Below are 21580 nucleotides of genomic sequence, written 5' to 3'. Positions count from 1 at the left end.
ATTTGACTTATTTTTAACAAGGGTTAGTTTTAATATGTTTGGCCTCTGAAAGTGTTATTTTTGGTACTTATCTTAAAGTGTGTGATGCATAAAGTCTTCACGAGCTCAAAACAAATATTTTTAAATGTCACCAGTGCAACCAGATTTAGTAAATCACAAGTTTAGAACTATCCCTTACTTTATACACACTCTCTGCGCATCCCAATGACTCGGCCGGCTACAAGGCCAATGCTTTTTCCTTTAAAATGTTTGAATCCCACAAATATGACCTCGGCTGCATTCCATTTCTCTCCCCCTCCTGACTGTACACTGTCTCAAGCAGACATGCAATTAAAATATCTAGGGGTATAGACACATGTATGAACTCTGTGTGAACCCTTGCAAGGCTTAATTTTTTTATGGTAAGGGAATTCATTTCAAGGCGGACACTGCTTAGAGGCGTTTAGGTGAATCAGACAGTATCTGATTTGAATTTCAATTATCACACAGAGGGTAGAGTGTCTAGACACTCTGCCCTCGTCTTTCTTGACTAAAAGTCTTTTGACAAACGTAGCTCAGCGTAAATTCTTTCAGGAAGACCTAACTTTTAATCGATGCACTCCTAAATCAACTTGGCGGTTGTCCTAATAAATGTACCTTTTTTGCTGTGTATAACTGTCGCCTGTATGCAACTAGTCTCTCCTGATTTAAATATAGCTCAGCGTGAATTCTTTCAGGAAGACCTAATTTAATCAATGCTCCCTTCCTAAATGGAATCAGCTGTTGGAGGCGGTCACCTTCCTGCTTAACCAATCAGAATTGTACACAAATTGCAAGGGCCAATCACAGAGTCACAACCCTGCTTTTAAAAATCAGTTTCTCCCTTTGCTATTCAGCTGTCGTTGCAGGCAAAGAGTGGTGCCTTACACCCCCCCTTCCTGGTCCGGAGCCTCCTTCGGTCTGGTCTTTGGGCACCTTCGTCGCCACCACCGGTGTCTAGATTTCATCTGGTAGTCTGATGGTTTTCTACCCCTATATAGATATACAAAATATTTGTATGGCAATAGAGTCTAATCGCCAAAGACTGTACACACAGCTAAATGTATTTCTTTTTAATCAAGCACTACTTGTGTCCTGCAACAGTTTGGTCGCCATGGATGGGTCACAGTGTTCATGCAGTGGCATGCCTTGGCTCAGCCTGTTGTACATTTTATTGAGCTGTACAATAAATCTCATTTGCATGTCTGCAAACATGTCTCTCCTGATTGAATTGTATCAATGTGAAACAGATGTATAGGAGGCAAAACAACAGACTGTAGTGACATGTTAACTAAACCTCTTGCATTGCAAGTAAAAAACCTTTTCCCATCATGGCACTGCACCATTGTTTATTTACTAAAACATTTAAGAATTTCTGATAATGGTTGTTCCTGTGTTTAAGAGGTTTCTGGTTGTATCTTGCCTGAAAACGCTGTATTATTCATTTTTTTAGTTTTTATTGCCATGCTCAGCAAACCGCATAACTTGCTGGTTACACAAAGCACTGAATCTAGGATCCTAAATCTTCCAGCTATTTTGGGGCCTCTCATCTGTTGAATGATGAAACTCAACTGAGCCCACCACTCGCCATGAATTTCTTCATCAGTCAGTGTGTGAACATGAAGCTTTGGAGACCACAACCTAAATCCAGCGTAATCCCTCATGCCCAAACAAGACCAAAGACAGATTTCACAGGCTTGTGCCTCACAATACCCAGTCTGGAGGCGACACAGCTCTTTGTGAACCTGATTTGTGTCTGTTCATGGGTGCGATGTGGATGTTGAGTGGGTGCAACTGTGGGGCCTAAAGGTTCATGATCAAAATAGTAGAGACTAGAGAATGAAAAAGTCATCTGCCCATCATTGTATGCACGCCCACACCGATTTTTTTTCCATGTTCTTCTTCCATCTGCCAACAGTCCGTCTCTCTCAGACGGGGAGTGAGAGGTGAAAGAGCAATCCTCACCTCAACAATGAAGCTTTCACAGAGGCTGAGCCAAGGAATGCCACTGCATGAACACTGTCACCCATCCATGGCGACCAAACTGTTGCAGGACACAAGTGGTGCCTGATTTAAAAAAAATTTTTTTTAGCTGTGTAAGGTTGACACAGTAACTGCTCATTTTTGTTTTTGTTGAAGGCCAAAGGGTACTTTCTATCAGAGTTTGGTGAATAGTTACTACAATTTGTAACATTCACATCACAATATTCCCCCAGTGTTGCACATTTCATGCAAAATAGATGATGTATGACACCACTACACACTGTCTTTGACACAAATCTCTGCTATCTCTTAAGTATATTCTCTGTCCTGTGCTACTCGAATCCCAAACCTTGTGAACACAAACATTAACTATAGTAGATCACAAATTAGGTATATTTGAGCGACTATATGGCCAATAGTAGCCAACAGTCTTCCTAGTAAACTAGGGGAAGGAAGTATTATCAGAAAAATGAACTTAAAGTATCAAAAGTATAAGTACTCATTAGGCAGAATGGCTCCTTTGCCAAGTGTTATTTTATTATAGAATATTGAAATTCTGTTTTTATCAATCACGAATGCATGTAAGAGCATTGGGTAGCTGAGTAATACATCATATACAGTAAGTAGGCTGTAGGCCTATCATATTTTGTATTTGTAAAACGTAACTTGTAACTGTAGCTGTCCAATAAATGTACTGGAGTAAAAAGCATAATAAATCTAGTGAGGTAAAAGTATAAGATGGCATGAAATGGAAAATTAAAAACAAGTATGTCAAAGCACTTGAGTAAAGTTACATTCCAATTCTGCATACTGACGCCTTTAATATAACTAAGCAGAAATTAAATTTCCTGTAAAACGTAGGCCTGTTTAGCAACGCAGATTATTTAGTGGTATCAAAATGTATTTTGAGGGAGATCATTTTTAACATATTAACATAAAATCAGCTATTCAGTTCATTTTCTAAATAGTCATGGCAGAATATGAAATCAACAACAAGAATAGAAAAATAAAGGAATCCCAGCACGATTGACTGATGGAAGATATTGGGTGTATTATTCTGGTGAAAAAGCAATGTCTGTGTGTTTTTCCTGTGTTCGTATTGCCACAGCTCACTCTCTGTCTCCATGGATCTATGAAACCAGCTTCTCTTCTCTGCACCAAAGAAAACAGGAGTGCACTTCTGTAGCTCCTCAAACAACCCCCCCATCCTATCCTCCTCCTCCTCCCCCCTCTCCCCTTGCAGGTGGCCCCGTTTGCTACTTTGAGCAAGGCTGCAGGGCCACAGGAGGAATTCACATGTAAATAGGCCACTCGCTCTCAATAGACTGGGGGAAGAAAAATGAATCCCGTCATGATAACCTTGCATATAAAGCAGGCTAGGAGTATGCATATTGCAATGCCCCCTTTTTAAGTACACAATGGGGTAAATCTCCAAACTCAGCAGAATAAGAGAACCCTCTGGAGGTGGATTTATGGGAAAGTAAAGTCGTGCAGTTTGACATAAACATTACTGTGTCGTGGCCATGCAAAAAAAGAGTTTTATGGCATACTTCCCTCTAAAGCATTACACCAAAACATGCCTACAGTATATCCTTATTTTTATTTCTGTGGGATACTTCAGATTTCAAAGAATTCTTTGTTTGTGTCTGAGCATACCGTACACGTGATGTGAAGGCTGAGCGTTAACAGACTAGCTCAGGACTGTCCCGTACAAACAAATCAATTAAGCATTGAATCATGTTGTTGTTCTTATATTTCATCCTTATTTCAACCTTATTTCCCAGTGAGGATCATTTAAATGTCACTTTAATGCATCTCATGAAGAGCCAAGTCTCTTCTCTGGGTAAGGCTAACGGCGTTGGCTTTGTTAGTCCTTATTGATAGATAGACACAAAAGTAGAACAAGGAATTGTTATATGTTCGTAGGTAAGAGTCAGTTCAATTGTCTCCACGCACACACCAAAAGCCCATTGCCTACATAAAGACACCTTTTTTGTTGTTTTTGCCTTTAAAAACTTTAAGGAACACAATGACTTTTTGGGACTTCACCGCAACCCCCAGAGTTAGAAAAGTCCATGCATACCTTTCTTATCTCGTAGCTCTGTCTGGTGCACCGACTGCTAGCCTAGCTTACCACAGATGCTGGAGATAACCGGCTACAACTAGCCTACTACTGCCAATAAGTGACAAAATAACGCCAACATGTTCATATTTACATTTTATGATTTGTGTAGTAATAGCGTGTACAAATAACAAGGTCACAAAGAGACACTGCCATCTTCTAACCATATACAAACTAGTAACTATATTCTCAGAAGCCGAAGCACTGCAACTTCTGCTACTTGGACGGAGTGATTTGCTAGCAGCACACGAGAAGCCCCGTAGTGAGGAGCAGAAAGTAACTGGGCTTTTCAGGTGTTGCACTAATCACTCCACCCAAGTAGCACTGCTTTGACTTCTGAGAAAAGTTCCCAGTATTTATACAGTTAGACGTACATGCTGTGACTATAAAAAATCACAACATGTTGACGTTATTTTGTAGGCTAGTTGGAGCCTGTTACCTTCAGAATGTGTGTGGTAAGCTAGGTTAGCGGTGGGTGCGTAAGGGTATGTATGGACTTATCTAACTCTCGGGATACGGTGAATAAGCTAAAGTCCCAATAATTTGGCATGTTCCTTTAAATGAAAGCTAATTTTACCTAGTATACTTCCTACTACATGGGGTAATTTTAGCTGAAAAGGTGCATGTGTATGTATTGAAAGGGAGCCCTGGTTTGAAAGAGCTTGAAAACCACTGGTCTATAGCGTAATAAAGCAGGAGTAATTATTTTGGGCATCCATGGTCTCATAATTCTTTTTGCATAGACAATATAATAATAATCGATAGTAGGAGCACTTCCAAGGCTTGTATGAACATGAAACTCAGCTGGTGGGTTGAATCCTCAAAACATGTTAGTGAAATTATCAGGTTGTTTTGACAAAAAGCCAAAAGGTACTGTACAGGCCTTTATTGTCAAGTCAACTACGAATCCCAAGAAACATTTCAGAGAGAAACATCCAATCAAACAGCTTAAACTCCCGACCGAAAGCTTAAGGTCACAGATTGGGTCAATCTTAGTCACATTCTGAACTATGGTGTGGTGTTTTGTCCCTAGTTGCAACAACGCTTCCTGAATTTGCAACATCTTGTAAACGTCTTTCATGGTAACAGTGGCTGTAGCATTTACAGCCATCTACCATATGGCAAACATCAGTTCTTAAAGTTTAATTTGAAATACAATTAAGATAAAGAAAGACAACAGGAATCTATAGTATCGTTAAATTATGTATAAGACTCCTCGATAACTTGTGTACCCATGGCCCATGAGTGTTTCAAGGGAGTGTCTCTGTTGAGGAACACTGAGGATATCGTTAAAATAAAACTTTGACATGGGAATTTACAGTGTGGAGAAAAGTTCCTGGAACCAGCGCCTCCTCCCAACTCTATCATATGTTGTTGAAGAATGTCATTGCTCTACAATGTATCCTCATTGAACACCCACGGTAGAACATTGTGTACAGTTTTCAGCCGCCCAACCTGAAAAACTGCCTAACTCCATCATGCCTTAGGCATACCTCCAGTGCACTATAAAAGCAATAATGGGAGAGAATTCTTGTAAGGATGAGCTTCTCTAAACAAGACATGCTCATGAGGACACTGCAGGGAGCTTTTACCTCATGTTAGGTTTCAGCGTTTTCGTGCCAAATACACCATCCGAGGTTAATAGGTTAATGCATGGCCCCTGGACAAGAGATTTAGTCATCCTAATCTACCTTTCACAAAAGACTTTGCAAGAACAAGGATAAAGGCTGAGATAAAGGATTGGACAGAGGACGTACTTTCTACATGCAAGAAAAGTGATTATGTGATCTAGATAAGTTATTTGGTTGTCCAACACTCATATCATTTTAGACATATTACACTTTGTCACCAAAATACAGGTAACAAGCTTTTTGGATTACACAAAACCCCTGGGCGAGTGCTTCAACAGATCAAAGAAAATGGCTTGAAGTCCATACAAGGAAAGCATGGACAGAACTTAGTAATTGATTTTTTTCTCACACACACACACACACACACACACACACACACACACACACACACACACACACACACACACACACACACACACACACACACACACACACACTTTCCATTCTTGGCAAACAAGTAGGGAAGAGGCACCTGGACATCCCACCACAAACACATGGTTCATCAATTTTTAAGAAAAATGGGGCATTCTGGAAATCAACACTCTGGGCTCTAACCCAACCAGGACCCTTGGGTGCCATTCCTCCTTACTCTCTTTCCATAATGCCCCCTCCCCCCCACACCTTGCCTCTGAAAAAAAAAAGCCACACAAAAGATTTGAATTAATCAGTCAGTATCCATTGATTTAAATAACATTATGTTGGAGCACTATAAAGTCATTCTAATGTGTGAAAAAATTAGTGCTAAGGACATGTATTTTCTATTTTTGAATCCAGTAGATCCCCTAAGACACAGCACCAAAACCCCACATGAAGGTCACAATTATCACATACAACTGGAACAGATATTTATGTGGTGAGGATGTTTGGCTATTCAGTGTGTGAGCAGTGCAAATCTGCATCAGAGTTATTTTAGAAAGCCAGCTGCTGCACTGGTCTGTCCGGCTTTACAGTCATTAATTGTTTTAAAAGGAATGGGAGAGCAAATGGCGTTACTGTTACCATTACTAATGCACTGGGCTACATATCTGCCCAGCACAGTCCAAAAATACTTGGTTGGCTTTTTACTGCGGTGAGCTATGGATGGTTTATTTTGGATGTGATATTGTTACATCCGATCAATGGCCATGTGTCTGTATAAAGCAAGCTCAATAAGAAAACATGGCAACTCAGCACATATATTTAGTGAGAAATTAAAGCCACAATAAAGTCAGAGCTTGCATTTCAGACAACACAGTGCCCGCCCTCCCCCACTCCATCATTTCAATGGTCCTTCAGGTTGTGGGTGTGTTCCTGTGTCAACACAATTTATTGTGCAAGTTGCTTGAAATGAAACCGAGGACATTTCCAAAGTGATAATTAGAGCATAGGTCGACTGAGCATGCATTTAGTTTTTTCAGAAACTGCTTGTATCACATTCACATGACAGAACTAGTTCTTTAATGTCAACTATCCAGCGGCTCCGCTTGGGAATACTGGTGGTTTAGTGCGCGTTTAAAGGGCACACAAACAGATGTTTTCACACATTGGCTGTTTTTGTCGCTCCCTACAGATTCAAACAAGCTTCTCCGAGCTCAAGCCGACTATCACCCAAAGGGATTGCAGGTTACAATCCTGAACTTCTTTTCTTTTTAAATAGAAGATGAACAACAAAGTGGACATAATAACACCCTCCATTTCACCGTCAACATTGCTCTTAATATGTTTTATTAAGCAAAACTTAACCTGTCTAATGACAACGTGGCCAATGTGGACCAACTACAGTAGCATCTGTTGTATTTTACCCAAACATTTCTGTAAAATCCAACACAATATGCTCTATTTAAAAACTGTAAACTTCATACGAAGAAGTGATACTCTAAAGTGCTTTTAAACGATGAGATATATAAGACAGCAAGCAAATCGATAATAATGCTGTAAAGCAAGATAATACTTTTCTTTCACGAAGAAAGTCCAGTGTAAAAAATGAGCAAGTTACATATAACATATTAAACAGTAAACAAAACTGATGTATATTTCATTGCTCCTCTTGTGTAACAATGTTCAATTATTTACCAAATAACCCTTCAACTAGTCAAAGCCTTTTCTTAAATTATTTTTGGTAATATGGTTTGGAACAGCCATTCATGAAACATATAGCATCCTTAAGTTCTCACCACCACCACCCTTCCAGACCCCAAACCCTCAGTGCTTTTAAATCCATATAAAGTCTTTATAATCATATCCACACATGTCTGAAACTTTCTCATCTTCACACTGTATTTCTTTAAGTCTCACTTCCTGATCAACAGCATCATCACAAGACCAAGATTGGGAATCCTAAACCTAAATTTTGGACTGATAAAACTCAGCATTTTGAATCTGGAGGCCTTTATCCACCCAGGAGGAGAATACTCTTTGTTTCCTTCACATATAACAGCAGAAAAGTCTTTCTCATGACAGGTTTATCTCTTTTTCTTCTGCTGCCGCAGCGCCTTTCTTCTTTTAAGGATCATGTCATGGAGTCTGTCCAGACCCTCCCTGAGTCCATCGCCTATGATAGCACAGGTTGGCTGCAGGTGCCAGGGAGTTGCAGGACCGAGTTCTTTCAGTGAAAGAACTTTCTCAATTTCAGCAAGTCCCAAAGAATGTCTCAAGTCCTGTTTGTTGGCTACCACCAGCAGGGGTACCCCCTGGTTTTCAGAGGTCTTGGCGATTTTATGGAGCTCCGTTTTGGCCTCCTCCATGCGCTCTGCATCCACGGAGTCCACCACGAATATGATGCCGTCCGTGCATCGCGTGTACGACTTCCACAGGGGGCGTAGCTTCTCCTGGCCACCAACGTCCCAGAAGTGGAACGTCACAGTCCTCTGGCCGCCCAGAGACACTTTCACCTTCTCCGCATTAAAACCTTTGGTGGGCACTGTGTTCACAAACTCATTGAACTGCAGTCTGTATAGAACGGTGGTCTTCCCTGCTGAGTCTAGGCCGAGGATGGCAATGTGAAACGACTGGAAGAACGGTACGTTGGAGAGGAAGCTAGGTTGTTCTGACAATCCATTCCCCATCTTTCTTCATGAGGAAGGATTGGTGACTTGTGAGATTGTATCCAATTGTCCAGCAATAATCCTTAAAGCTGCCTATATTCCAAAACGATCGCAGTAATAACCTGAAAACAAATACTGCAAATGTTATTCTGGGTAAACACAGGCTTACAGAAGCAGTAGCACTTAAAGCAAGACTATGCATGCAGCTTTGACTGAACAGAAATACAGCATAATAGACCATTTGATTCAGACACATTCTCTTGAGTCTGTCGCATTAAGGACATTACGATTGGGTGAACTGTGGCACAAGTAGAGAAGAGTCATAAAATCAACACATTACTTTATGACTCTATATAACATAACAATAGCTATCTAAAGTTCGCTAACATAAGCTACTAGTCGTACCAGACCAAGGAAGGCTGTAACAAAATAGGTGTATTTTATTATGCAAGGGTGTACTTTCTTGCCTGTCAGAAAACAGTTATGTTCTCCTTCATAAGGTATTTTATCTTGCTTTAAAGCTGCACTTTCATATCAATATTCTTTACAATAACAAAGGATCAAAGCCCTATGTGCAGTGTGATAGGTGTCTCTATCACATGATTTGCATGCTTGTGCTAAAGGAGAATTACATCAGCATGCAAAATAATTCTGACTAAATATGCTGATATAAAAAATGTTAGGGTTGTGTTTACATGCAAAAGTTAAGAGAAATGGGTATTTATGCGGACGATGACCACATTATATGGGCGTATTCATTTTTCATGTCACTTCAAAGTCCACAGTGATGCGTCACATACTAGAAAACATCCTTTATGACCAGGAAAGGCTTGTTAGCAATATACTATATATAATCTGATATCAAAACGTCATTATATTGATTTAATACCTATTATAGAACCAAAGCATTACTCAAGCATTACTAAAATGACAGAAAATGACTTTAATTTCAAAGTGACACAAAGAGGAGTTTACAGCCACCTGAAGTCCAAAACAATGTCTTTATAGCCACCATATTGTTCTAAGTTTAATGAATTCATCTCACATGGTGTCAACATTCCTACAGGGGCCTGTCTGCCAGTTTTGCTGTAATTTTGATATGACGTCCTTTATTGTATTAAAAATAGAGTTTAGTGGCCAATGACTCGGTATTTTATCTAGACATACGATTAAATGTAGCTACAGAGTACTGTATCAGTATTTACACAGCAGGTGAGCAAATACATTTTTAAGTGCAGTGGAGAATACGTAAAACCTAATCCTCTATGAAGAGAACGCGGTCCTCTCCAGTGTTTTAAAACAAGCTGAATTCTACTCACGGTGTATTTCCGCCTCGTATATCGGCAACAACGATCGAAAATCCTTCCTCAGAAACGGAGACACCCTCCCTGTCTGTCCTCTATGTCCCAGTGTGGATCTACTGCTGATGGCACTGCTGTCAGTCTCGACCAACGCCCACACGAACACTGCGGGAGCATGTGATTGGTGTGTTTACTCCGTTCTCTGCAAGCTTATTGGCTAACGCTGATGTCAATCACGCGTCTTGCCCGGGAACCAGGATCACCTGTTGCGCCGTCTGTCTGTCACACCATTTCTTACTTTTTACATCAATAATTAATAGTTATTGACCCGCAACCAGATTGTAAGCAAGCCGATGTGTTGAAGTCTGTAATACTTCTAAATAACGACTGGAGAGGGAACGAAGGTACATTTAATTGAAAAGTTGTGTATCTATACGTTTTAAAATGTCCAGAAATGCAGTTTTTACGTGTTGTTGACATTGGTAATAAATGTTTCGTACCTTAAGTCGCAGATACAGGAGTTTTGACATAAAATAGCGTTCAAGAGCCCAGAATACACTTCTGAATGGAAGCTATACACTCTTGAGACTCCATTATAATTCACTATTTAACGTAACGTTAGCCCAAATTAAACCATTCACCGGCATTCAGAAAGCATACGTTGTAAACATCATGCAACGCTTGTAGATAAGCTAGCTAGCTTAGTAAGGTTAAAAGTTAGCTAGTAGCCGTAAAAGTACAATTTAAACGTACCGTATAGTCAGCTCGGAGAGTCGGCGTGTTTTCGCTTTTTGTCCGTTTGTGTGTGTAAACTAGAGCATGGTGGAGAGGAGAGAGAGTGCGTGCTTGCGTGTGCGTGTGTGTGTGCGTGTGTGTGTATGTGAGAAAGAGAGAAACAGCGCCGCTCCATTCATTCGCGTGTTTTTGTTCAAAATGATTGGCCAGAGAGGCAGGAAAGGCATCACGCCAGAGACTACTTACCACCACGCTCACTACAGCTCATCGTGGAGGAAGGAAAACAATCACAAACTGGCCCTCTAGCAACTAGTTTACATAACCGGTATCTTTTTTCTTGAGGTTTGTAGTTCGCAATCGGTTGTTTAATATTTATTTTCACACAGAGACAGGGAATATAACACAAAACATTGGCCAGTGGTGCAGGAATTATCAGAGCCCAGGACCAAAACAACAATGCAGTGTTGAAAGTAGACTACTCTCAGCAACAACAACAAAACACTCACACACACTGAGAAAAAACACTGTTACCTTTAAAAGTCTACATTCAAGATTCAAAAGTATTAAAGCAAAATGTACATAAAGCATTACAGTAAAAGAACTACTATAACTGGGCAGTCATAGTAATAAATTAATCATATTGTCGGAATATTATTACTGATGTGTAAGCTGTTTAGCTTGTGTATGGTCCAGTTCATGTTGGCCATGCTCAAAATATTTGAAAATCTTTTATCAACGAAAGAAATTAGATCACGTCAAGAAACTAAATGAGCTAAAATGTTTTAGTATTTTGATTTATGTTTATTATGTTATTATGTTGTGTGTTTAGTTAGTGTTCTAAATTTGTAGAGTTTAATTTACAAAGGATTTATTAGATGGACAACTTTTTTCTTCTTGTTTTTTCCAAGTATTTCCAAGATTCCAAGTACACTTCTTTTGACTTTTGGCTATTTTTCATCTTTTTTCATAGATTTTTCACAACTGCCTTGAGACTTTTGCACAACCCCGTAAAGAACAAAGACATGTGTAAGTACAATCTTTATTAGCCATGCAGAAATAATCTTTTTATTTTCATGCGATGGATGACTTGATTACATTGTTCAGTATTGCAAAGGATAATATAGAATAGAATATGAAACACACATGGCAGTCTGTGAGACATGTGGTTTTATGCAATCACTGATATTCTTTTCATTTTAAATTTAGTCTGTGAGTTATGCACACAGTCACAGATGACTCGTTAACTATTTCAGAAATGCGTCGGACATTTGCAGGCTTTGCGTGTTGATAATTCTTGGGGTGCCAATGAGCAGCTGTAAGAGGACCACGGGGCAGGAAATTGCCTCCACATGGCTCGTACTGACCGCTCCCCAATTCGTGAAATACCTATTTTTTTTTCACAGCCACATGCACTAACTTGTATGGAGGGAGTGTGACTTAATGCTTTGCTCATGACGCCATTACTCCACTATATCTTTACATTGCACATATTTTTTTGCTGCTATGCAACCCGATACCGGATAAGCGGTCGAAGATGGATGGATGGATGGATGGATGGATGGATGGATGGACGGATGTAAATGTTCTAAATGTTGAGTACGGCCCCTTTAAAGCCACAAGAATCTCTGAATATATCAGTGCTATTTGGTCCTTTTTGGTTTATTTTCTGCTCTCATCTTTGTTACATTACTGTACTGTAACTTCTAAAGGAGAGATAATGTTCAAATGTATTTCATATAAACTGTAAAGTAATCCAATCTTGTGAAGATAGTAACAACCCATTAAAATGTAATGCTTATGCGCCATTTAAAGAATCCCAAATATGTGCATGTAAAAAATGTTTAAAAAAAATTTAAATAAAGTTATGATCTCTTTTCCCACAACACTGAGAGTTTCTCCTCCACGCGGTCCAAGAATGCGCTGTACGCTCCTCTTCTTCGTCGGTGTCTCTGTAAAGCAGCAGTCAATGTCAGTATTAAATCAGGTGTAACTCCAAACTGTCCAAACAATTGCAAATTATGCAGAGTAATACTAAGTAACGTAAAATACAACCGGTAGTTTCAGTCAAGCAATGCAAATCAAACAAGATGTTTTCCCACTTTTTCTCTAATTTACATTAAGCACCAGAAACCACATAGTGTGTTGGTTGAAGTAATTATTTGGCTAAATGTAGATTTTTGTTTTCTACAAACTTGCAGAAGAAAATGCATGGAGTAAAATCTACGATAGTAGATAAGATAAGAAATGTAATTAGCGCCCCATGTGACTGGCTCTTTATATACAGTAGATATGACGCCAACCCACTACTGACAGTGTAGGAAGCTGATTTTGGAGGCCAGAGCAGCTGAGGGAGTATGAGCCTCGCATCCCACTTTGGCTCTGCAGGTTTGTACGTGTCCATCAATGTCTTGGTGTCCTTTGAACTTAAGTCAGACTCGGATCTAGTGGTCCGGACTGGAAAAGAAAATATATTTACTCATTCAGTCATTTGTTCTGACAATGTCATATGAAAATCTAAATAAAAAAAGGCCTTTGACTGAATGAGATATGTTCTGTCTGTAGTGTGCAGTTTGTAGTGTGCAGTGTACTCTGTGTACAGGACTTTGTTTTTTCAGTGCATACATAAATACAAAATGCATTGGTTTCAATAAATGGTAGTGACACAAATGGTATTCAGAATACTAACAGAAGTTAAGGTTTCAGCCAAAAAGGACAAAAGATGAAGTTACTTCATCTTTTACTACTTACCGATGTCAAAGTGTTTTAATTTCAAATGCAGGTTACCAGGATCTCTCTCATATGTAGTAACTATGTCTGGAAGGCCTTCATCGAGCTGAAATCAGTAAGACAAATCAAGAAGTACTTTTTTTTTTACTTTAGTGTTTATTGCCATCTTGAGGTGAAATCTAACATTACAAACTACAGAGATCTATGCGTCACTCTGCACATGTACCCTGCCTGCCTCTCTACCTATTCAGCCTGTGTGTTCATCAACATGTTGCGTACATTTAAAGGATCTGTCACGGAATAGATAGAAGGAATTTATTAACAAAACAACAACCAAAAGTGTCCTTAGGTAGGCAAAAAACTTCCTTGAAAAAATAATCCACAAAGTAAGAAAACCAGGAAGCAAGACAACTAAAGCAAGACACGGAGCCCAAGACAAATACATACACCGACAAGAGAAGCCACGACACGACAGAACACAACAATACAGAACAATGATCTGACAAGACACAAAGAAAACACAGAGATTAAAACACACAGGATCCGGGTAGAAACAAGGGACAGGTGACACAAGGGCCTCAGAAACAGGTGCAACAAATCAGAGCTGGGCAGACATTTACAGAGGAGAGAAAACACAAGACAGGAAGTGAACCAAGACAAGGCGGGAGAAAACAGACTACAAAATATAACAAGAAACACTACAACAGACACAATCGTTACAGTACATACACATGACAAACATACAGCATATTTTGTGTTTGCAGACACTTACCGGTCTGAAGTTATGTGGTTTGGGGTTCTTGTAAGGCCCAGAACGGTACTTCCCAGTCTTGACAAACATCAGCTCAGATTCCAGAGCATCAGGAGGCCTGTACGATGCGATGAACTTTGGAGACGCTTCCCTCTTGTGACTCTCATGTAAAACATTTGGTAGAAATATTCCAGTTCTCCTCTTTGTTTCACTTGGTTGAGGTAGATTTAAATGCGTCTTTCTTTCTTTCTTCTGTGGCACTGACAGAGATCTGTACAGTTTAAGAGAGAAATCTGGTGGCTTGATGCTCCACACGTCGGCGTGACTCTCACTCTCGGGGAGTGTGAACCATTTGCTTCTTGCAAAAGAGAGACGCTGACTTGCGGAGAATTTAATTTTTTCTTCAAAGCTGACTGAGGACACTGGATGCAACAAATAGTTTGGAGCCATTTTGATTTGTTGATTGGACAAATAAGGTATCTGCTTACCTTTAAACCCCTGACCAGTCTAGGTTTAAATCACAGAGTTTGAGGTTGTTTGTACTTGTTGTTTGTATGCCAGGAACACAGTGGCACAAGGGTTGATTACAGACAACACATAAAAAGTGCTGCCTGGTAACAAGTGCCTTCAGTCTTCTTAACAAAAAGAATAAAGTGAAGTGGGCTAAGCTCAGTAGGACGTTCAACAAAAACAGGAACTTAGCAACGGTGCAAACAAAGGGCCTTCTGAATAGTAGAAATCATGGCATCTTGAAATCCTTGTACTCTACCAATCTCACTTAAATATTTGCTGTTGCATGTAGAAAATATATATGTACATATACAATAGATTGTGTGTATGTTAAATCTTTATTTCTGTTTTGAAGAAAAAACATATTTTCATTGAGTTTCACATTTACAAATCAGCAATTTGGAGACCCAACTTTGATAATGTTCTCCTTACTGTAGAAAGAAAATGGTTCATGTCTTCAGATTTTGTAGAGTCATAATAGAAGTCCTGTTTACAGTCGCATTGTAGGGAGTCATATTCAATTTACAATTAAAATGTATGTCACTACTTAACAACAAGGCAATTCAAAGTGATAGCGTGGGGCATTTGTGGAATTTGTAATGTCAGGATAATTCCACCTGATGGCAGCATATTCAGTTGGTAGCAGTCAGCAGGAGGGACTACCATACTTCTTTGTAACAGAAGCAGACGTCATGTCCGTTTTCTATACTGTATTTGTTAAGTTTTCAGGTCAAATTGACCCATTTCAAATTTTTACAAAAAGAAAAATGGTACAAGTTTACATTTTTTCTACCTGAAAATCAATAGCATTACCTTATTTTTTGTGATAAACATGTATTCCCTACTCAATTCAGATAATCATTCTGGATATGACCACTTACAATTTTTCCTTAGTGGATTTTTAACATAAATTATAACCTTATGACAAAAAACGAATCACACTTCCATTTACAATTGTGTTCTAGTAGAGACTGATTGCATTCCCTTAACATATGTGTTATCTCAATTGTTTGAAATTGAGATAAAGACAATATTTGTTAATAGATTATGAAGTAAAAAATAATTTCCAAATAGTTTTTAACACCCATATAAGTCATGGGTCAGTTTGACCCAAGGGATACGAGAGGGTCCCAAAAGTGAAGACAATACAAGGCTTAAGGGTTAAGAGGCAAGACTGAGATAGTAGGATTTAGTCCATGATGAGTCATGTAGACTGGGAAGACACGTGCCTTTTAAATGAATTTGAGAGGACTTGTCCCTAACTCGGTGTACTTTACCAACATCATTAATGCTAACAGTATGCACCCTCGAGCAGCAGACTTAGCATGCAGAGATGATGCTTATACCAGATTCATGGAACAGAACACTGTTTGATGTCTATACATTTTTACTGACTAAACCTCCAAGAAAAGACAGAGAAGTAATCTGGAAAGGAACTCAGTTTGGATTGATTAGAATACATGGCTTCATATAGCCTACAGTATATCTATATGCAATACAGAATATCTGACTGCTGTTTATCACTCATTGTTGAGTTTTATGTCTATATTTACATCATTGTGATCTTTTATCAAAACTCAGTTTTTTCAATTTTTTTACTGTATTTTCACGTACTGTTCAACAAACAGACACATAACAAAACACATCCCACCCACCCACATTGCACCACTGCTATAAAGAAAAGCAGATTTTAAAAAAGGGGGGGGGGGGGGGGGGGGGACAACAACATTTATATCATACAATGTCATTAGAGTCCATCTGTTCTACCAATGTAAGAACAGGTTGCCAGATATTTCTGAATTTAATTTACCTTGTAAATAATAACAAATTTGTTAAAGAGTTATATAGTTCATAACATAATTGATCCATTGTTTAAGGACAGAGACTTATCTTTCCATTTTAATAAAAATATGTCTTTTCTTCCTCCTAGATGCATCGCGATTCTCTCTAGAACAATTCGATGCTCGATTTTGATAAGTTAATAATCGATTATTAAATATTTTTTTAAATGTGTTGATTTTTATTTAAAAGTTACTGCCTCCAGACATGTACAAATCAGAAAACATAGTGACTGAACGAGGATGGGATAATGGATAAAAACTTTGAGTTTAGGCAAAAGTGCAGAAAAAAACACAAAAATGACCAAAAGGCAAAAAAGGTTTTGTATATATATACACATGATCTAATAAGACATGCATAAAATAATTAGTAAAAACACATAAAGGCTGTTGATCTACTTTATCACATTACATCAGACCACCTCCTGTTTTATGTCCTCCACCTTTAGACATGACGGAGCCTCTGACATGGAAGATCACTGTGGGAGAAGGTGACTTTCACAAGCATGTTTAAGGCTTAAGCATGGATTGACTACAAAATAAAAACCTCAGTTGACAAAACATTTCATTAAAACTTGTGTGTGACGAATACTTCATGTGGCAAAATCTAACAAACTCAGATTTTTATGTATATTTTTTAAAATCACAGATCAAGAAATTGCTGCATTGAGATGCATAGATAAGCGGTTTAGAATTGAATCGTGAGGGGCCCTGAGATTCTCTCCACTAATGCTGAGTAGAGATTACAACCTACCAACATCCCCCCCCCCATCCAAAAGGGCCATCTTTTCAATTTTTAGGGTTAGAATTATTTTTTTCATGGTTGATTATCACCCGTATACACTCGACAAATTATAAAAAGAAGGCACTTTACCATAAATGGGTCATGAAGTTTAAAGCTGCACTCATCAATATTTTTATAGTAACAATGGGTCAAATGAACAAAATTCAGCAGTGCCTTTCAAATCTATTGAGCTTTTCTTTTTCTTTTTTTATAGCATATCTGCATATCTTAGGTAATAGTTTCGGGTTTCCACCCAACAACTTTATTTGATGCCCTCAGTGCTCGTCTTAGTGTTGTTTCCAGTTGTCCATCTGCCCAAAAGTGGAAAAGACAATGAGTAAATGCTGCATTAAAAATAAAGGTTACAGAAAAATAAATGAGCAGCATATAAAGTACAATAAAATACACACATACAGCAGCACTAGCATTATTTTACTACATTTGGGGATACATTTGGAATTTAACAGTAAAATAATGTCATATGGAGTCAAAATGTTGAAGGTTGATTGCTGGGGGGAACAATTTTTTGGTACAATTTATTGTAACATATTACAGTAAACCTAAGTATCATTGTAAAATTTGCTCTCTTAGTTGCTGCATTAGGCCACATATGTTATGAGAGATCATTGCAGAAGAAAACCAGTTACATCAGAGGTCTTAGCTATGATTTATAAGAGGCAGACAGTGAACAGAGGAGCTCCCCTTATGTTACCAATGATGTGCATGCAGACAGTCACAGTGTTTGCACATTCTCCGACAGCTGACAAAGGCAACAGGAAACTCGAGCTGAGACCAAACAGTATGCCTGTGAAGGAGCTGACCCCGCTGCCCCTGGTAAACCAGGTGCTACCACCTTTGGAGGCTCCTCTGGATCTCTGCCCCCTCAGCTCTGTGTCTGAAAAACTCCTACCATTGTACGCAGTGACATTTACAGCCACTGTGCAGTCAGTGACTCAGCTGAAACAATTACAGGAGCCTGTTGTCAGACGTGACAGCCCGAGGTGCTGCTGTTGCCTCTGTCTTTCAGGGGCCTCAGAGATGTCTACATGTTGCTCTGACAACTTGATGGAGCCTAATTGCATTGTTGTTTGAACACTCAGAGCAAAACTTTCACCACAAATCATGCTGTAACACACATAAGTTTGTTAATTATGGCTATGTAACCAGCTTAAACTGATTATCCAAGACTAAGCTGAGGAAACTGCAGATCTTCCTCCTTCCCAATGTCTGACTGTGGGTCAGGACCTCCATCTGCTTTTACTGTTGTTTGAGCTCCATCTGTCAATGAGGCCTAAGCAGATTTTCTATTCCGTCCCTTTTCTTCTTCACTTTCATTTTTGGCTTAGACAGAGCAGAAGGTAGACTGCAAATCAATCAAATGTGATAAATCCTAAAATTTCATAAATGGGGAATAATAATTGTTCCTTTACCGTGCACCTTTTCCCTGAACTTCCACATCCACTTGAGCTTCCATAAGGATTCCCTATTTCCAGAGATTTAAATAGTCCCAAAACCATTAAAGCATTAATGTCAATAAAAAAAAGCATTAAGACAACAGTATGTTGTGGTTTGGGGCTTTGTTTGGGGTTATTTTCCCCATTTGGCTCACCCTTTGTTTGTGTTTTAGTTTCCTCCCCGGTCTTGTGTTTGCGGTCTGTTTGTTCTGCTTCCTGTTTTATTTTGATAGTATGGTTTCTTGTCTTGTCTAGTCTCGTCTAGCTTTGCTTTGTGCTTGTCTGACTGTCCGGCCCCGCCCTAATGTGATTCACCTGACATCCCACCTGTTACCCATTACCTCGTTACCTCTTGTCTTTAACCCGTGTTCCCTTTGTCTCTCGTCAGCTCATTCTAGTCCCTGTGTCCCGTCTGCCTGTTGCTGTGAGTGTTCCTGTGCCAGATATCCATTGTGAGTCTTCCCCGGTGCTCTTTACCTGTTTTTGTATTCTTTTTCCCCGGGCCTGTTTTGGACTCTCTTGGCTTTGGACTTTTGGACTTCTTGTGTTCCTCTGATTTGGCCGGTTCCTGTTGCTCCCTGTGCCTTTTCTTTGAACTGTGAAATAAATCTTAATTCTTCGTCTGCGTTTTGGTCCTCCTTCTCCTGCTCCCATACATAGCACAGGTCATCAATTATCTAGTTTGGGTTTTAATTTGAAGTTAAAATGAAATCCAATTTGGTTTCACGTGAGAGATTACTATGTTTTGTGTTCTTTCACTCATTTGAAGTGGGCTAGGATAGGTTCGGAAGAGGTGATGTCACATTACAGTTTTTTTTTTCATTTAAAAAAATTGACATTTCAATCAAAATGCAATAATAGTTGTGGTTTGTTACCTATAGTGCCAGTCCTGTTGATCAAAACTGATAAAACTGGTCCTGGTTTTCGTTTTTAAAGGGATTGAATTCTACTGATACAACTGTTTGTGTGGATCTTTTCCGATCCTGAGGGGAAATAGATTTGTCATGACGCAGCTGCTCTGAGGTCACATTCGTCCTCTACAGTAACTAAACACAGAGCAGCATGGACCAATTATAAACCCGCACTCAGCTGTTGTCACATCTTATTCCATCTCCACAGATGGAAAGTCCATTTATCAATCCTAAAACAGTGCACAACCCTGAGGTATCTTACAGGCTACCTATCTATATCGCTACCTCTCAGAGCTGACAGCTCAAGTCTTGAGTTTGATTCATGGTTCTGCCGAGTCTCCACGCAGAGCTTTCGCTGTAGCCTACGTAAGTAACCTGAGGTTTATGCTTGTGCTTTGGTGTGTGCGTCAAGTCAGCATATATAAGTGTGTGGTAGAGCGAAGGAGAGTCATGGTGATTAGCTTTGGAGCGAGTAGCAACTCTAGAGTCCTATTGAGAGAACCAAAGTGTCTCCCCTGTGCTTTCTGACCACGGTGGGAAATCTGTAGCAGGAAAAGTTAACCCTTTCCTTGATTTAATTTTGTGTATGGAGAAGCAGAACCACAAAATGACTAAGGGGAAATGCAACGCTGGCAAGACACGATGTGCATCTCAGCCATGTGTTATCACATTTTTTGGGAGGTGCAAGTCAGGCTACGGCGTAGTGTTCGTGTCTCCACGTACCCAAGAACGCAGCCAAGGCCGAGATTTTACGCAGAAGTTTAAATCCAGTTTAGTCTTTCCATCTTTGCTTTATTTCATTTTTCACCCTTTCTTTCCTTCTTCTTTTCTTCCTCCTCTCCTATGTCTCTCTGTCTTTCACAATTTATTTCCTCCATCAGCTGATCTGAAAGCTGAAAATGTAAAACTAAGCCAAACTGAGAGTGAAATGTGTTCAACTTTGTCTAGCATACCACCTGAATGTTTCACATCAACTTTTACCGGCACTTCTTCCACCCCTGTTGCAAAAAAATTGTGCACATGTTAGCCAAGACGCAAGCTGAGGATTGGATACTGGTTTTCCAAATCTTCTCCACAGGGGCCCAACAAAGGAAATAGGAAAGCTCCAAAGAGCTAAAAAAAAAAGCACTTTTACCCTTTACTGAATATGAGTAGTCTAAGGTGGGCTGTAAATACCTGTGCTGAATTATTCATTTTAACTGATGTTTTTATTTTTATTTTTTTATGCAGATGATGGAGCGAGAAACAAGAGTGAGGAAGGCAAAAAGGTAAAACTGGGAAAGAGTGTTCATATTTAGACTTTTAGAACATGGTTATGGATCTGGGTGAATGGCTTTTAAAACAGGGTTGTGGACGGGGGTTTTATGGCATTTAGAACATGGTTATGGACCAGAGTTTTATGGCTTTTAGAACATGGTTATGGACCAGGGTATTTGTTTTTTAGAACATGGTTGTGGACCGGGGTATATGGCTTTTAGAACATGGTTATGGACCAGGGTATATGGTTTTTAGAACATGGTTGTGGACCGGGGTATATGGCTTTTAGAACATGGTTATGGACCAGGGTATATGGGTTTTAGAACATGGTTATGGATCGAGTTATATGGCTTTAAGAACATGGTTATGGACCGGGGTTTATGACTTTTAGAACATGGTTATGGACCGAGGTTTACGGCTTTCAGAACATGGTTATGGACCGGGGTTTATGACTTTTAGAACATGGTTATGGACCGGGGTTTACGGCTTTCAGAACATGGTTATGGACCGGGGTTTATGACTTTCAGAACATGGT

General features: G+C 39.4%; 3 protein-coding genes across 5 annotated transcripts in view; 1 reads left to right on the top strand and 2 right to left on the bottom strand.

The window, feature by feature from the left end:
- Window positions 1–7435: 7435 nt before the first annotated feature.
- Window positions 7436–10977, bottom strand: arl4aa (ADP-ribosylation factor-like 4aa). Of its 2 annotated transcripts, XM_034873587.1 has the most exons (3): window positions 10832–10957; window positions 10097–10243; window positions 7436–8899 (listed from the first exon to the last, which is right to left on the bottom strand). In XM_034873587.1, exon 3 carries the CDS (start codon window positions 8796–8798, stop codon window positions 8196–8198), a length of 603 nt encoding a protein of 200 aa, XP_034729478.1. In that variant the 5' UTR covers window positions 8799–8899; window positions 10097–10243; window positions 10832–10957; the 3' UTR covers window positions 7436–8195. The 2 variants fall into 2 exon arrangements, with proteins under 2 accessions (XP_034729478.1, XP_034729479.1); XM_034873588.1 differs by lacking the exon at window positions 10097–10243 and having other exon boundaries at window positions 10832–10977.
- Window positions 10242–21580, top strand: part of LOC117945825 (von Willebrand factor D and EGF domains) — a 47769-nt gene continuing 36430 nt past the window's right edge. Inside the window, exons 1-3 of one of the 2 annotated variants that reach the window (XM_034873531.1) lie at window positions 10242–10419; window positions 11784–11839; window positions 21019–21056. Coding sequence is in view for 1 of the 2 variants with exons in the window: in XM_034873530.1 (XP_034729421.1) it covers window positions 11836–11839 (4 nt within the window). In the remaining variant the exon portion in view is untranslated. The remainder of the gene's footprint in view (window positions 10420–11783; window positions 11840–21018; window positions 21057–21580) is intronic. The other variant, XM_034873530.1, reaches the window with a different exon arrangement.
- Window positions 12661–14884, bottom strand: si:dkey-30e9.6. The gene is made up of 4 exons (XM_034873584.1): window positions 14313–14884; window positions 13562–13646; window positions 13125–13267; window positions 12661–12762 (listed from the first exon to the last, which is right to left on the bottom strand). Exons 1-4 carry the CDS (start codon window positions 14739–14741, stop codon window positions 12676–12678), a joined length of 744 nt encoding a protein of 247 aa, XP_034729475.1. The 5' UTR covers window positions 14742–14884; the 3' UTR covers window positions 12661–12675.

This window comes from Etheostoma cragini, chromosome 6 (assembly GCF_013103735.1).
Source record: "Etheostoma cragini isolate CJK2018 chromosome 6, CSU_Ecrag_1.0, whole genome shotgun sequence".
In the NCBI taxonomy this organism is placed as follows: domain Eukaryota; kingdom Metazoa; phylum Chordata; class Actinopteri; order Perciformes; family Percidae; genus Etheostoma; species Etheostoma cragini.
The sequence above is the reverse complement of the archived record's forward strand: the minus strand, read 5'-3'. Positions and strand labels throughout refer to the sequence as shown.